We start from the raw sequence: 17,070 nt of genomic DNA on the forward strand, positions 1-17,070 counted from the left end.
TGGAGAACTTCCCTCTGAGAAATTTGTCTGATATAATCACGTAATTTAAATTATCTCATACACATAGCAAACACTAACATTTTGATCCCCATAAAGCTGGATATAGTATTGTATATTTACAATGTGCATGTTCAGCGTTAGATAATCATATATTCATCACAATGATAGGATATAGTGCTAATAATAATAATCATTAGTGATTGCAGAGGTATAATCAATATTGAGATCAGATGTGCAGTGTCGTAAATATGCAGAAAGATGTGAGTGATTGGATATTTGAAGGTGTATTATTCAAACTGGAGAGGCGTCTTAATGTAAATGCTTGTGTAGTTTATTTCCTGATCAATTATTATATTGGCACTGAGCTGACTTTTGACAACCAACTCATTCTGAAACAGCTTTCTGTTTTAAATTAAATGAAATCTTTGTCATGACTAATTTATTGAACAAAGCCGTTGCCTTCACTTTACCTTTTTGACTCACGAAAGCATAAGTGCACTTCGTGGCTAATCGGTTGACATGGAAGCTTGTATGGGGCCTTGTTAATGGTTTTCCTGACCACAGTGTAGTTATAATCTCCTGTACATGAAGCTGATTAGGGAAATGCATTGTTGTTATCAGCCTTTCCCGCTGGCCCCCTCTGAGCTTGGAACCAATTTTGGGCCAGCTCTTTGTTGCGACGCACTTGTTTGTAGGCCATGGTCCTCATTGACAGTTTTCCTCTAACTCATTCGGTTAAAATTCAGAATTGGGTGCTTCCCACTGTACAAGAAGCTGATGGGTTTGCTGCTTGCAGTGTGCACGGCTCTGCAAAATGAATGACCCCTCCGACTTTAATTGACTTTATGCAGCACTCGTATGCTGCACGATTTTCCCCTTCAGCCTCGATTTGGCCACCATACAAATTAATTATTAGGGTGGAAGTCTTAAGTAGCTGACAGTGTGTGTGTGTGTGTGTGGCAGCAGTGACGGTGCATTGTGTGTGTGTGTGGGCTGGTGCATTTATTATGGATTATGTCCCGCATTAATTCCAATCACATTTTCCTACAGTTGCCAAAACTCTGACGGTTGATGGTATCAAACTGCACATAGAGGATTCCAGGCTTTTTATTATCAATCTAGAATATGCTTGCTTGATGCATCTTCTTAATTGGGGCATGTACTGATGCCAGTAATAGAGAAGCCAGAGTAGAAAGTTGTGATGAATAATAAAATAGTCTTGTTGCCTTACTTGAAATGTTTTAATAGTTGTCTTTGAGATTTACATTACTGTCAGTGCACATGCACGAAACGAACCAGTGTTGTAGTTCAGATTATAGCTTATGTTTTTAAATCTTTTCTGTAGCAACTGAATAACAAAGTGACTCCCCTTTATATTGTTTTATATTGTATTGTTTTTTTTTTTGCCATTTGCTTGTTACCATGATTAGTTTTAATTACACTCAGAGAGAGGGAGAGAGAGCGCATACTAAATCTGTTTAATGGAATCCATTTTAATTGACTAAATTTGAATTTCTAATTTGTCAATTCAGTGACCTTTACTCGCTGCGAAATATGTACACGAAACTATTGAATAAATGTTTGCTTATCGTCAACACTGAATCAAAATTGTGTTTCTAAATGCAATTGGGTTCAAATTAGTGCGGCACCTGAGATGAACTAACGTGTTTCTCTCGGTGGCAAATGGACTGACCTTCATCCTCGCTGATCTCACTAATCTCTGAAAGTAAACAGAACCCCAATCGGCTGTAAATCAACAACTGCTTTTATGGTTAATCTAGGTTAAATAATCATCATGAAAGAATCATATAAAAACACACAGAACCAAAATTGTATGTTTACTTTCACTATTGCTACATGTTAACTGAAATAGTATGAATTAAAGAAATAAAGAATTTATGATTATTAAGGTTGAAGTTTTCAAAACATAGCTTCAGGAGGTTTCATGTTTGAGACGTCTATGCGTCTATATCACTAATTCCTCACCAAATTGTTAAACAGCAGTTACTGATTATTTCAAAAGAATCCATCACACTTATTTAATAACGGATTCCAGGCCTCTGGATAGTGTACTCAAACACAGAGAAGAATATAATCAACAGACAGACTAAAATCAATGAATGACAACACAACACACTATAATTCAAACAGGTGGAAGTTAAAATAAGTTAAAATAAAGTAGCAAATAGCTGTATAAACATGAGTGGAATTGTACATTTCAAGCTAAATGTCACTTTGTTTTATTTCTTTTTTTGTGTCACATGACGTGTATTACTCATGTAAGAGCAAACACACGTTATTAGATCCTCCCTCACTTTCACTGAGCCTCCCTCTTCTTCCTTCTGTCTTGTTGAGTCCTGAGTCTCACAACAACTCCTCCATTTCTCATAAAGCATCAGTTTTTCTGAAGAATCTCAGCACTGTTTGGCTTTTGCAATATGGTGTCACTTGAATTTTTTAAATATTCAAATATTTCAATGAGGATGAGTTCATTTTGCTTTGCCGCAGGATTTGCCTCAGTTTTTACCTCTTCTGTTTATCACTCTTGCTGCCATCATAGGTTCAGCTACCATCAGGTCATCCTGGTTGACTGTCACATGGTGGACCATGGTGTCAGGGTATTATGCGAATGTTTGAACATTTTTATTATTATTATTATTTTGCTATTTAACTTAAAGTAAAAAACTGTAACACTGCAGTTATAATAATTCTGTATATTGTGGATAACTCATTTAGGTGTTGAGGTGATAGGAGAAATCACTCCTCTGTGACACATTGTAAGCAAATAATAGGCAGTCAAAGTTAAAAACTCTCCTTAAGTATATTCACACTTCTTAAAACCAAATCACCATTAATTGTGATGAGAGACAAAGGCAATTTCCGTTCCACTGGTTTCTTTTATGACCAAATCTGACTGTAAAATTTCATTAATTTTTGTGACAGAAAGTGTGATAATTTGACCCAGGCTCGCCCCAGCCAATCACACACTTTATTAGTTTTTTTTAAGCTTCACATGACATTAATTTGCTTTTAGTTCTTGTGTAGTTTAAATGGCTTTGATCAGAGCTCTGGCTTTAACCAGATAAACAGACTGAAACGGCGGTATGGAATGCCAATGCTGATACAGTGATCATTTATTTTTCTTTGAACCGATCCTGAGTGTATTCCGGTTGGAAGGCGACTTGGCACATACAGTGACAGTTTAATTCTTCAGCTGAATTCCCCTACCTCATGTCACATTAACTTCACCTGTTGAATTAAAAAAAAAAAGAAAATGTGTAATGTTTTTTCTAATTTACATAAAGTGTGAATGTGATAATGATATACAGCTCGCAGTTGGCTCGTCTCCAAAACTAGACCTAAAAGCTCTGCTTTGGGGCCATATAGTTTTATCCATTTTCATTACCTTGTCTGATCCCATCTTTAATGTGGCAGGTAAGGGACCACCTGCTTTGTGTTTGAAACATGTGTGCAGGGCTACTGCCTTCCAGAGAGATGAGCGTGTCAGCTCTATCTCAGACACAGCTTGGGATTGTCAGGCTTCACGGAGCTCTAGACGTGTCTCAAACACCTGCCTCACTGATGAAAGTGGTACGCAAATGATACGTATAGGATCACCGCTGTGTGAAGGTTAATTCTTGGTAAGCCCCCGGTGTTCTAAGGCTTGGCATCCAAACACCATATTATGAGCGCCAGCGTAGAAATCAAGAGCCTTCTCCAGCTGCGTTGTCACACTGAGTCTCCCACTGAGCTGCAGAACTCTAAGAATTCAGCTGCCTTATCAGCAGACCTATGACCACACAGGCCCATTCTTTAGATTTCACCACTATGTCATGGCTCAAGGCTGCCCGCGCCTCAGGTTTGTTGAACTTTGGTGCACACCAGATACAGCTGGTATGAACAGGCAGCATATACAGTATATACAGTACCTCCCACTCCAATTAGTTATTCTGTGGCTGCAGGCAGCTCTTATTTTTATTTCTACCAGAATGTAAGTTTACAGATTGGTTGCGGAAAAAACAGCCGTTGATGCTGCGTACAGGTTACAGCCCTAGCGTGCAGCAGCACTCTGTTGACGTGCTTCATTATTTACTCTTCCTGTTGCGAAAGTATGGAGATAGTGCTACCAGGAATATGAAACGTGTGGCGCCACGAATCTCCTAAATTGGACCAAATAGAAGTAGGGCGCACTGGGCCTGTTGCTTATTATGGCAAAGAGTGTTTGCAGAGATTTGAGAATGTCATCACAACTCATTTCTAAATCAAGATGCAGCAGCAATAATAGTCTTTGACCTCATTCAGACTGCCAGAAAAAATAGTTTTTGATTTTATCCAGACTAGTTTTGAGAGTCTGGGCGGCAGAAAACAAGACATGAAAATAGATTAGAGTCAAGAGTCGGTTTTGAAATGTGATTTGAATTGGATTTCAACAGATGTATCTCAATCTGAACATTTTGGCCGCTCAAATTGTGTTTTGCATCACTCTTAACGCGACTAAAAACAGTGAGATTAAAACTGGTCAGTTTTTAACGCGCAGTTGATCACTTGCAATGAAAGGAATAGACAGTCTGAACTAGAGCTGTAACGATTAATCGGTTAATAATTTCAACTAAACTGTACTATTTTGATAATCAATTGGATCGGTTTGAGCGTTTTGTTAATTATTAAAACTAGTTCTTTTGATTTTTCACCTTCTTAAAACTCAGTGGCTGCCATTGACTGCTATAGACAATTTGGCCACTGCGTTGAAAATGGCTGGCAGCCAATGAGTTAAATGTGAATATTTCCATTGCTCCATGCAATAGAGAAATCATTGAAACTGATTACTTTTTGTTTGAGGACAAATTCAGACATTAGTTGCGGCCCTCAAGAACATAGCCTTTGTGATGGCGATGTAGTATATTTTTTACAACATTGATTATTGACTTTGAATTGATAATGAGCAGTGCATGTGCTCTGACTGAAGGGTAAAAGGCCTAGGATAAAAGAGGAATAAAAACATTATTTGTTCTTTTACATAATAGAAATATTAGACCAAATCATATATCTGAATATTACGGTTGAACTAGGATGAATTATAGATCTTCTTTTTTTGGCAGCATTTTTTCCACCGTCATTTTGCTTGAGGGTCAACAAAGGGCTGAAGTTAGCAGGGAATTTCAAGCTTTCATCAATCAACCTCTCTGCAAATGTTCAGGTCCCTCTTTAGCTTCATTAATACACTTTGTCAAAGACTGGAATTAAATGGCATCATTTGGAAGTCACCTTGCTTCTGGGCTGAATGGAAGCCCTTTAGGCCAGCTGAGATCAAGACGCTGAGATGAATTTAACATGTTCTTCACTTGCGTTCTACGTTCTGCACAGCTGTAGCTAAAGGCTTTGTGGTTTTGGCTTGTCCATTCTTTTGTCAGCTCCATTTTTGCAAAAGCCCCCACAACAACCTCTTGGTATTTCTTAATGTTTGACCCAAAGATGACCTGATTAGGTTTTCAAGGTCAAAGGCCAATGTCACTGTGTTTGTACCATTTTTGTGAATGCAATTGCCTGCAGGGAGTCCACTTTAACTCACTGATGGGGTGAAACGATGGTGACAACATACTGTTTTGATAAAATGCTCTTCTGGACATTATATAGAACCATAACTTACAAAGGAAAAATAAGAGTGGTTGACCTTATTTTGTTGCAACTTGACTGGTTGGCAGAGGCAAACACTTGCTTGGTTGTAATTCTACTTTCCACTTGTGTTTCTTCAGGCTGATGCAGACTGTCCTGACACCTTTGTGCTTCAGCTGTCACCATCAGTCACACACAACACAACAGACCTGAACACTCGCTCTAAATTTAGACAACCCTGTTGTCTAACCGTGAGTGTATGAAGAAGTTACGGAGTTCAGCTGGTCTGTAAGAATATCAAAAAAGAAAACAACTGACCTAAATCGTGACATTAAGATTTTTAAGCCGACATTATATGAGGAAAATGACTCATATCATAGGATTTGCTTGGAAAATGGGAAAGAAAATGGCAATACATTGGGGGTGAATATTGGATTACCTTTGCTTATTGAACAAATACAGGACTCCAAATGAATAATAATGCTGCTCTATGTCTGCTGGCTGTGTAAACAAGCAATTTGTCAACTTGCATTTTTAATGCACACCTGGGAAAAATTTGGAAGCAGTTGAATGAAACATCGGGCCAGGAATTCAAAGTTCTCAGTAATTTAACTCTTAAATGTCACATTCTTAGGACTTTATTTAGTTCTAGATATCTTATTCCAATGGCGATGTAAACCAGTATGTGATTTTAATGGTGGCTTGTGTAGCGGTGCTCACTAAAACTGCTACAGCAGGCAACAGAAGGATCATGTTTACACTCTGAAATTAACCATTGAATTATTGGCGTTGTAGTTTGCTTGATTCATATTCAATCCATCCATCCATCGTCAACCGCTTATCTGAGATCAAGTTGCGGGGGCACCAGCTCTAGCAGTGGCCCCAAGACTTCCATTTCCCTGGCTCGTCAAACTCTGACTGGGGGATCTCCAGGTGCTCCCAGGCCAAGGGGGGTATAATCTCTCCATCTAGTCCTTGGTCTGCTCCGAGGTCTTCTCCCAGTTGGACAGTTCAATTTACTGCAGACACGGCTCTTGCTTTGGACATACAGGGATTGGGATTCATATTCAATATTCACATTCAGTTTGGCTGTAATCAAAGTTGTGTTTTTTACTATGTTTGTTTGACTGTGAGCAGCATGAATCAAAAAGTAAAGAGACAGATTTTGATAGCATTTCCTGAGGATGTAGGTTATGACCAAAGGGGGAAATAATAAGATTTTGATGGTGATGTGAGGAACTGAGCTGACATGGACAAGTGTTTTCTGTACTTCAAGATTTTAAAAGTTCAAATGAATTCGGAAGAGATAATAAAGTTATTGCCTCAACTCCACTTCTGCTATTCTAACATTGACTTGACTTTATTAGGAATTCAGGGCTTGTGCTGCAGGGGAAAAAAAGAAAAAAAAAAGGTTTGCCATATGTTATGAAATGGTCACACTCTGAGGCTCTGCTCTTCCCAGCTTGATGGGAGAGGCTTTGACGGCCAAATGTTGCCCATGGATACCATGTGCAGTAGATGTTTTAGTAAACTGGAGATGTGGTGTCATCGTGCGTGGATGAAAGAGAGAGAGAGAGAGAGAGAGAGTGACGACTTCATGAAAACATGCAGATAAGTTTAGAAGCACAAGTACGTCAGTCTACAGATGCCTGATTATCAATAATGGGAAAATAAATCAAAGTTTCGATTCGGTTGATGGCTTCAACTCTGTTAATGACATTCTGAAATGAACTGGGTCCTCGCAGGCACAATTCATTTGCGGTATGCTGCTGATTTCTTTTTTTTGCCTCCTTGCTACGATTTCAGGTGGAAACGAACACATGAGGTGTGCAGTGAGTCCTGCACCCAATACAGGATTTTGGCTCACGGTTTCAAGCCCATTTGTTAGAATCATATAGGCATGACTCTCATGCTTATTAATACTGTGGGCAGTGCAGCTCTGGCCTTTAATGAATCCTCCCCTCGTTCGCTCTTTCGCCGCGTTGTTGAAATGGTGACAAAGTGGCAAAGGAGGCATGTGGCAGCATTCGCTGGACTTTAAAGGTTTACATTTGGCAGAGCACTGTCTGTATCCACTGCACTCAACACAGGGAGCAGCTGCTGAGAAATGGCGCTGTTACTCCAGCCCATCATCACTAGCCCCAGGGCATTCACAGGCCAGTCTGAGCTTGGCTTCAGGGCTATAGGGGAGAGAGTGCACTTAACTCAGCTGGCTGAAAGAGGCTCTCTGTACCGGGGGGAATCTGATATGGACACCAGCTGGCTGCAGGAACTTAAGTGAGATAAATTGCAAAGTAGTTAGCCTATCCTTTCCCAGCTGAAGGCAACAGACAGAGGTTTATCTCTCAGGATATGCCTGTAGTCACAAATTCGTGGGGGGAATGCGACAGGTTTGCATCCTGAGGTTGAACCTCGGAAAGATAACGTTTTCCATGGAAACATTAAGATGCACAACTGTGCACTGCCGCGCCGCATGTGCTGCAGTATTGTCTGTTAATATCTGTATTTTAGGCCACATACATGCAGAACACAGATATTTCAGTTGTTTAATTTGTATCATCTTTCCAGGTGTTTTTATTCAATACTCAACATTATACAGAGTTTTCGTAGAATAAGTAGTAATTTACTGAAAGGAAAGTGCGCATATACACTATGTTTCTGTTCTGTGGCTGTTTGCATTGGTTATTACCTAACGTGATCAAGGCAAACATTTCCTTCCTTTGGCTGCTTTATAGCAAAAGAAATGTACAGATGATTGTAAGTAATTAATTAGTCACTGAAATTGATTATTTATTTGTGTTACGTGCTAGTGTGGCCAACGATTTTTAAATTGCTTTAACTGCTGTTTTCTTAAGATTAGTTGTCAGTCAGAAGTGATAACACTTAGTGTGTACATTTTCAAGAGCCTGCTCTTTTAACTTACAATGGTAATTACTGATTGATATCTTCTTCCCCTGTAATTTTAATTTGATGATGAATGTGTGCGTTTGTTGTAAATACAAATACAAAATAATTAAAAAAAACGAAGTAGCTGTTATTTGTAAATGAAAATGAGGTTTGCCATGTTTTTATATGACAACCATCATATCAACACTTATCTTCAGTTAGGGAAACAAACATGAATCAATTACTATGAATAATTCATTACTAAATTAATCACAGCTATTTACAAACTTTTTTAATACAATAACAAAAAAATCTGTTTTCATCTTCTTAAATATGAATATTTTCTGGTTTATTTGCTCATCTATGACAGTAAACTGAATATTTATTTTGGCAATTTGAAGTTTTTGAAAAACATATTGACATGTTGCACCATTTTCTGTAACAAATCGAATAATTGGCAAACTAATGAACAGGTTATATGAGTTTTGTTATGAATGGTACTGTCTTAAATTGTTTATCCATATTTATTTATTTGGCATAAGACACAGAACATTCAATAAAATCTTGCAATTTCATGTTTGCCTTTAAAATTGCCATTTCAATTTGAAAAAGATTTATTGTTTAGCTTATAAGCAACAGGTAATATCACTGTCACTAAAATCACTATATTTACACAAGAAATCTGAAAATTTAAATGTAAATAGTTTGTCAAGAAACATTCTGGGAAGTGGAGGAAAATAAGAGTAGGAGGTGGGAAGTCACACACACAGTAGGGGTGTGCGATATTGATGAAAACCAATATCCTGATATTTTTTGGGATTTTGCCGCTAACGATAATTGGCGATATTTTGCAATCCTCAAAAATGTGTTTGTAAAAGCATCGAAGGCCTGTTGTACCAGCTTCCTCTTGTTAATAATATATTAGATGTTAATGATAATATTGACAAAAAACAACTTGTTCAAGAAAAACAGGTCTTATTTATTTAACTTAAAATGACTTTGTAAAATATTGCACAATGATTGGACGGCAACCGCTTTCCGACTTAGTTTGCAGATTGGCATCTTTTGAGTGACATCAGTGTTTTTGAAGCCAAACCACCTCCATGTGAGTGAGGATGATCACCGTTTAGCTTTTAAATCTAACGACGTCTATTCCGAGGCTGGTAGAGTTTGTGTTTTGTCTCCTGGTGATGTTTGTTCACTCATGTTTAACTTCAGCCATACAGTACATGGTTTGTTGTGAAGCGCGGATATGGCATGTGTTCTCAATGCGCATGCGCAGCAGTCTGTCCTACTAGGCTTGATCATGCGGTGTGTGGCCTCTCAAAAACGCGTGTTTTGATTGGTTCTTGCGAAATGATTTCGACATACTTGATATTGTGATTTCACACATCATTAAAACAACAGATACTGTCGTAGACCATATATATATATATATATATATATATATATATATATATATATATATATACACCCCTAACACACACAATCTTACACATATGTAAGATTGCATGTATCCAGTGGTTTCATTCAGGTGTGTGTCTGTGTTTCCTGTCGTTTGAAGGTATGAGCTGCTCCAGAAGCAGCTGTTTCAGCTGGAGGAGACGGAGGGAGGCGTTGACCAGTTCACACGCAGCTACAGGACCTTTGGTGTGCAGCGACGGCCTGACAACAGCCTCTGCTTTAAAGAGTGGGCTCCGGCAGCAGAGGCTCTCTTCCTCACTGGCGACTTCAGTAAGTTAACTTGAGGAGAGCTGACAGCTCCTGAAGAAACACAACACCACTGTGATATGCTGGGCTTTTTCTTTTCTTCTTATATTGCTGTTAATATTATGTGCTGCACACTCCACGGTTCTTACAAGACAGGAAAAGGCAGCAAGACTGAAGCCAACCACCACCAATCATCCTACCTGAAATTTAAAGCTTCAACCTTGTCGCTTTTTGCTTTTGAAAACGAGCGATAATTGTATAAATTACTGAGGCATTTAAAAATCTTAATTTCTTTGTAGCTCAGCAGGCCTCCTCATTATGATTTAGAAGTGCATGAAACAGGTTGACAGATGAAAGGATTTTTTCTATTCCAATGCCACAACAGTCATCAATTTGCAATAATAAATATTAATGATGCACAGATTGGGGAATTAAAAGCCAATTCGGATGTTTAAAATGCCTATTTGTCCAAGACCTGGTACTGACATCAATGTTGTGTTTGTTTTATTTATTTTTTGGTTCTTTTCTGACTGCGACACAGAGACGTCTTCTTTATGAAAATAACTATAATATGTCAAACTATCACAGTATCTTTGATTATTCACTAATCTGTCATAAAACTTACCATCTTCAGTTACAAAAAAAAGTTTTAGAGCCTCTATTCAACTACTTATTCAAGTTTTTTCAGAATAGTTTCAGTTGCCAAGATAAACAGTGATTGTCATCTTTTTTCTGAGTAGTCTACAAGGTTAATGTTGGCCAATAGAGCTCCAGTAGCTGATGTCATGCAATCCCGTCATGCAACAGTTGGAATCAAAACAAAGCCATTTTGGCAGGAAGCCACCGTGTTCAAATCTGCCAGGCAACTTGTCTCTTCACCGACTGTATTCATAAAATGTGAAGCTGGTGGACGGCTGTTTTTCCCAGGACGATGAAGACAGACGGGGTAAAACAGGAAGGGGAGAGTATTTCACCTGACCACCAAAGATTCTGAGAGACAGGCAGAGGTGGATCACTGCCATAGTTGAAGCGAGCATAGGAGATGGTGTAGTGATCACTTCATGTCAGCTATGGAATCCAGTGCTAACTAACTTTGACATGATTCATCACAATTTCATACACACAAGTTGACAACACTTTTCCCTCAGCTTGGTTAATTCTTTCCCAGTTTTTGTTTAAATGTATAACCATTTGAATAAAGCTTTATTTTATGTGCATGCTCTTTTCAGTGGTGTAGGTAGCAGCGTTACAGCGCCACATACAGACTTGGCATATGCACTACAGCATTTAAAGTCACTTTTGGGTGTTTTGTGTGGATGAATAAATGTCCCTACAATGATGCTGCGTTCACGTAGAACTTCTTCCAAGCGACAAAGAAAAAGGTTGTTTATGCTTCATTCCATTTCCGCGTGGTTAGGGTCTGAGTAACACTTACCCTAAAAGTGATGATAGCACTATCTTTAGCAAAGTTAAATGTTTGTCACAACGACAGATTGCGTCCATGTCTGTCCCCCAGGGCAAACTTTCAGGGAATACGATGAAATAAAGAATCTCAGAAGGTTGAAGGTGTCAGGATACTGCAGGTCTGGAATCATGTTTGCTCTGGCGGTTGCCATACTAATGAAAAGCACAGCGTGGGTATTCTAAGGTTCAGATATAGTCAGTGTGCCGAGTTCTGCGGTGTATTGCTCGATCTCCGTGGATTTGAAGTGCACAGTGAACTATAATGGCTTGAAACCTGCAATAATGACATTTATTTTTCGAGGAAGCTTCCACTGCCAACATGGAGGTGTAAATAAAATGAGTTGCGTGATACTCACAGCTCTGTACTTACGTAAAGCCAATACATTTACCAATAAAATCCCTAATGAATGGAATAAAATCTCCTATAGAGAAAATAATCCTATAAATAAAAGTAAAAGGAAAGAGAAATTTCAATAGAAACACAAATGTTGCGTATCTTCATGGTGCATTCACTAAGAAATTCTGACATTTCTGCACTTATGAACACAAAAGGGCCAACAATTAAGAAAAAGCCCAGCAGCCCCTGGTACAAGAGTATCAGCCCTTTTGATCAGCCGACCTGGGAGCAGGAGATGTGGAAAATATTGATTACGCGGGATAAACTTGCATACTTAAGGGGGTTCTTTTGAATGTGGGAGTGTTTGTTAATATTTTAGTAGCTGGTTATTTCATCATTGCCTGCAAAGTTGTTGAGAGAGTGCAACCTCTGTGTTTGCACTGAAATATCTATCCCCACCAGTCTCAACTTTGAAAGTAATTTCAGGTTAATGGTCTTTTGAGTTTTATGGGTTTTTTTGGTCGGGGGGGGGGGGGGGGGATAATATGGGCTGAGAAAAAAGCATTTTTTCTCAGCATAATTTATTTTTTATCATCATTAGCAAGATTAAATGAGACTCGCTTTCATCTGTCAAACACATATACACGGTAAAACAAGCACTTAGTGTCATTTACTTTATTTGTTTTTCTTTTCCTTTATTAGGAGATCTATAACATGTGCCAGTGGCAATATATAACTCTTATTGGATTAATACTGGGGACAAAAAAATGTAGAAATTTGAGGAAAAAATACATCAAGGTGAAAGATTTTAGACCTGTGCACATAACTCAAATACCATTTGTCATGCTCCATGCACAGCTGCACAAATACTACTTACCTCAGTGCCTCTGCTTTTCTGAACTGACGCCCTGCAGATAATGATAAAGGAAAGCAAATGCTAATAGTAATATCCCGAGATTGATAGTGTTTGCAAAAGCAGAGATTTGTCTCTTTTTTTTATGGTCTGTTAACATTTTCGACTTCTGCTGCTGCCGCCGTTCTGTCCGTCCACATTATTCCTGTTCACTTTCATTTTTTTTTATAATTGTCTTCTCGGGACCTTGGGCAGCAGCTCAATTCCAACATTCAATTCTGAGAGAGATTATATTTTGACACAGCTCAGTCATATTATTTGATTTCAATGCCGTAGTAAATGTGAGAACAGCCCAGCAGCCCTATTCATGAATATGTTGGCAGGTTTTATACGCTTTATTTTATCTTTATTCTTTCTTTCTCCTCAGGATTTTAAGCTTCGGAAGAGAAATAAATTGAGAAAAAGAAATAAAGGACTTGGCCAGCCTGTGAAAAGTGCTGGTCACTTCTGAAGCATCTGCAGTGATTAATTTTCTATCCTCGTTGTTTCTGCTCATGCATCGCAAGCAGATATGGATTAGATGCTATAAACAAAAGCCTTAAATTGATGTGCCAATTGTGGTCACTTTATAATAAATGTTTTGAGTTGTTATATATCCCTGTCAGTCAATGATGGTCGGTAATGTGGTATCAGCAGGTTATGAATTTAATGCCTCGCCGTTGTTCACTCAGGAGGTATAATTCAATGAGCGGTGAAGTGGTGTTTTTATCAGTTTGCCTTTTAGATCACTGAGTCTGCTGCTTTTACACACTGTTGCAAAAGTCAGAGAATACAGAGGGAGCAGCATCAAGCTAAAAAAAAACAACCGCATAAAAGTGTGTAAAAGGGTTTAGAGGAGGGAAACGCAGAGACACGAAATGTGTGAAGAGCGAGTGTCGGAAAAAAAAAAAAGAGGTCCTGTGACCACACGGGGATATTGAAATAGTGCGAAAGCCACAGTGGAGAGTCGACGCTGAAGGAAAAGTGACAAAACATCACTGTACTATTGCAGCATGAAGTTGTTAACTGTTCTATTTACACTCGGAAATAATTACACGCCTCAGGGTTGCTACAATATAGCGTATAATCACATAGTAATTATATAGTTTGGTCTTGGCGATAACACAATAATGATTAGGACAATATAGATGGTGCAAATCCACATCGAGGTTAGTTTTATTGTGATTGTGATGCTCTTTTTGGCCATAACGCCCAGCCCCATATAGAGACTTGAAAGGTCCAGTGTGTGTGACTTTTAGGAGGTTTTAATGGCATAAATGTCATATACTTCTCATTTTTTATGTTTGGATAAATGTTTAATTACTTTGAAATAAAAATCATTTGTCTCTCTTTAGCCTTAAAATAAAAAGATTCACAGTTGGTCGCTGTGAGAGTTGGAGAGAGGAGTGAGTACTTTGAGTGACCCTACTGCTCCAGTAAGGTTGCAAGACTCTTACAATAACAATCCGAGCCATTTATTGGTGAGAACAAGCACTTGTGGATGTAACTCAGAATGGCACGATTGCCCCGTAAGATTACGCTGCAGCCATTGCCGCTGGAGGCCGAAATCAGCAGCCTGGACGGACAATGTTTTGCACCAACTACACAAAGGACGACATCCTGTCTGGTGAGTTAAGGCCACCAAAGTTCCATTTTTGATACCCTTCCCTTGGGTTTACCAGAGTAATCCGACAGTTGGCTGATTGGGCGACAGAAAAACGCAACTCACTTGTGACCGGTGTTTCTTCAACATCCACATTCTATTCTCACACAAGTTGCTGGATGTCCTCCACTGTTGTCCATTGTCTAGTGTTGTCTGTCGCGTCGCGTTCGATGTTGTTGTTCGTTACCGTCGCACCAGTACTGCTACGTGGCCACTGGGCACAGCCCATACCCCGCCTACCAAGTAAAGGTCCTGTTATCGATCCAAAAGCAAGCCTAACCCAGGGCTGTAGCATTCCAAACCATATCATACCGTACTCTACCATGATGGAAACACAGCATTGGGAGAGCATTTTACCAGATCAACAAAGACTCTGAGAGACGGGTGGAGGTGGATCACTCCCATAAAACAATGGTTGAAGCGAGCATAGACGATGGAGAACGGTGTAGTGATCACTTCCTATCGGCTATAGAATCCAGTGCTAGCTAACTTTGACATGATTCATCACAACTTCACACACACAAGTTGATCGATTAAGTTATTGCAACACTCACAGAAGACTGCCCGTTATGTATGCTACATCACGTAGCATAATATAGCATTACGCTGTGGATGCTAGCATAGTGCTACGTTATGCTAAGGGACTATCCACACAGAAAGGAGTCAACCAATACGCTACCTACAAACACGGCATACATATAGTACAGTTTGGTTAGGTTAGGAACGGGATTAGGGAGTTCTTTAGTATGTATGTTACATAATCTGCAGTCCTATCCCTAGATGTCACTAGTTCCTACAAATTGAACTCAATAAAAACATACAACTATACCATGCATTTTCATTTGAACGAGTTCATTCTCATTCTTCATTCATTCTAGCCTATTTTATTTCTCATTACCAAGCTTGCAGCTGAAAATAACAACAACAATGGCATCACGGTCATATTATCTTATTTGGTTTATAATTCAGTCATGCTAATCTTACTTCTGAACTATTCTATTTTTGATTATTCTATTAAAAAAACCCACTTGGGCTGTCATTTGAATTCAAATTCAAATTTCCTGGAAGTACAGAAAACCGTCTGAAGCAGCAGAGGGCGCTCTGAGCGCAGATTGACCTTAAATCAGTTATCCACAGAGGCATTGTGGATGAGCAACGCAACATGTGTTGATAATAATAGATCATTTTGTAATTTGTGTGTGTGCGGGAGGTAATTATCCACATATCGAAGGAATTTTCTTCTTACCTTTGAAGGAAATGTGTGACACGTTATATTTTGCTTGAGAAAAGTGACATCCATAATATATACGTGCTGTATTTCAGACAAAATATGATTCCATGATGCAAAAACCATTTGTATCAGTGTTGTTTAAATCCTCTCTGTGTCCACACAGATGCCTGGGACAAATTCTCTCACCCCTACCAGAAGAAAGACTTTGGAAAGTGGGAACTGATCATACCGCCCAAACATGACAAGTCTCCAGCTGTGGATCATAACTCCAAACTCAAGGTAGAGAACAGAACATCTTTATGCCTATTTTCGCTCCCTCAGTAGGTGTCATGTTGCCACGGCGGTATGGGAACGTGTCACGGTAATGTGCAAAGGGAGATTGCCTGTCATGTGTGGTGTCTTATGAACCAAGAGGAAACCTGGCGTGTCGCCGTCACCGACATGTCACAGTGACAGCGCACAGAAGGGAGATTACCGTGTGTACACAGTCTGCACAGTGGAGAGCAGATACACCTGAGGAGCCCAACTGCGGGCTTTTGTTTCAACTCCCATCTGCGGCAGGTAACCCTCAGGACACAGTGCTGTGTTTGTTTGGTGCAAAACGCCAGCCGTGGCGGATGTAGACGATTGTTTTCGAGCGCTTGTAAATAATTCATCAGGGTTAAATGCACAAGACACACCTCCCATTATGCATTGTCTCCCAAGTAAACAGCATGGACGAGAAATAATCTTGAAGTGAGATGCCAGACGAGGAGTGGATGGCAGCGCGGCGCCACTCTCCTTGGGACTGGGTCAGCGTTGGCATGCTCCCGCGCCCTAGACAGGCTGCCCAGCTCCCATTGTCAGCGGAGGTCAGTCTAAGGACGATAAGAAGCAGATGGAAATGCTGGCACCTGGCCTTCCCATGTGCACCCCCGCTGCCTATGAATGGCTGTCGCACTGAGAGCCCCACTTCAGAATTAGTTCCACAGCACTCCCTCGTGGAAGCACACGCTTCGCTGCAATCACTCTCATGTAGAGCAGTTTGCCCTTCCGTCCCCTTTGTTCGGGGCCCAGTTTTGTGTCCACGCACAATCAATGTCCTTTTTGTGGGTACAGTTTTTTTACACCCAGATCTTATGGTCGTGATTGTTCGTGACTTTAAAGACCGGCGAACTGAAGTGATTGAATGCTCACATTTTCATCCATACCTAACTGCTTGCAAATTGGTTGGCACTTCAGTTTATTTTTTTCTTTTTCTTGGGCATGCAACCCTTAGTCTTTCGAGCAGTCTG

At 39.6% G+C, this 17,070-nt stretch overlaps 1 protein-coding gene across 1 annotated transcript in view; it reads left to right on the forward strand.

Moving 5' to 3' along the window:
• gbe1b (glucan (1,4-alpha-), branching enzyme 1b) overlaps positions 1 to 17,070 on the forward strand; it is a 150,242-nt gene that overhangs the window by 1,794 nt on the left and 131,378 nt on the right. The window contains exons 2-3 of the mRNA XM_058633707.1: positions 10,064 to 10,233; positions 15,960 to 16,075. Of these exons, the coding sequence (XP_058489690.1) occupies positions 10,064 to 10,233; positions 15,960 to 16,075 (286 nt within the window). The remainder of the gene's footprint in view (positions 1 to 10,063; positions 10,234 to 15,959; positions 16,076 to 17,070) is intronic.

This window comes from Solea solea, chromosome 7, assembly GCF_958295425.1.
Source record: "Solea solea chromosome 7, fSolSol10.1, whole genome shotgun sequence".
In the NCBI taxonomy this organism is placed as follows: Eukaryota; Metazoa; Chordata; class Actinopteri; order Pleuronectiformes; family Soleidae; genus Solea; species Solea solea.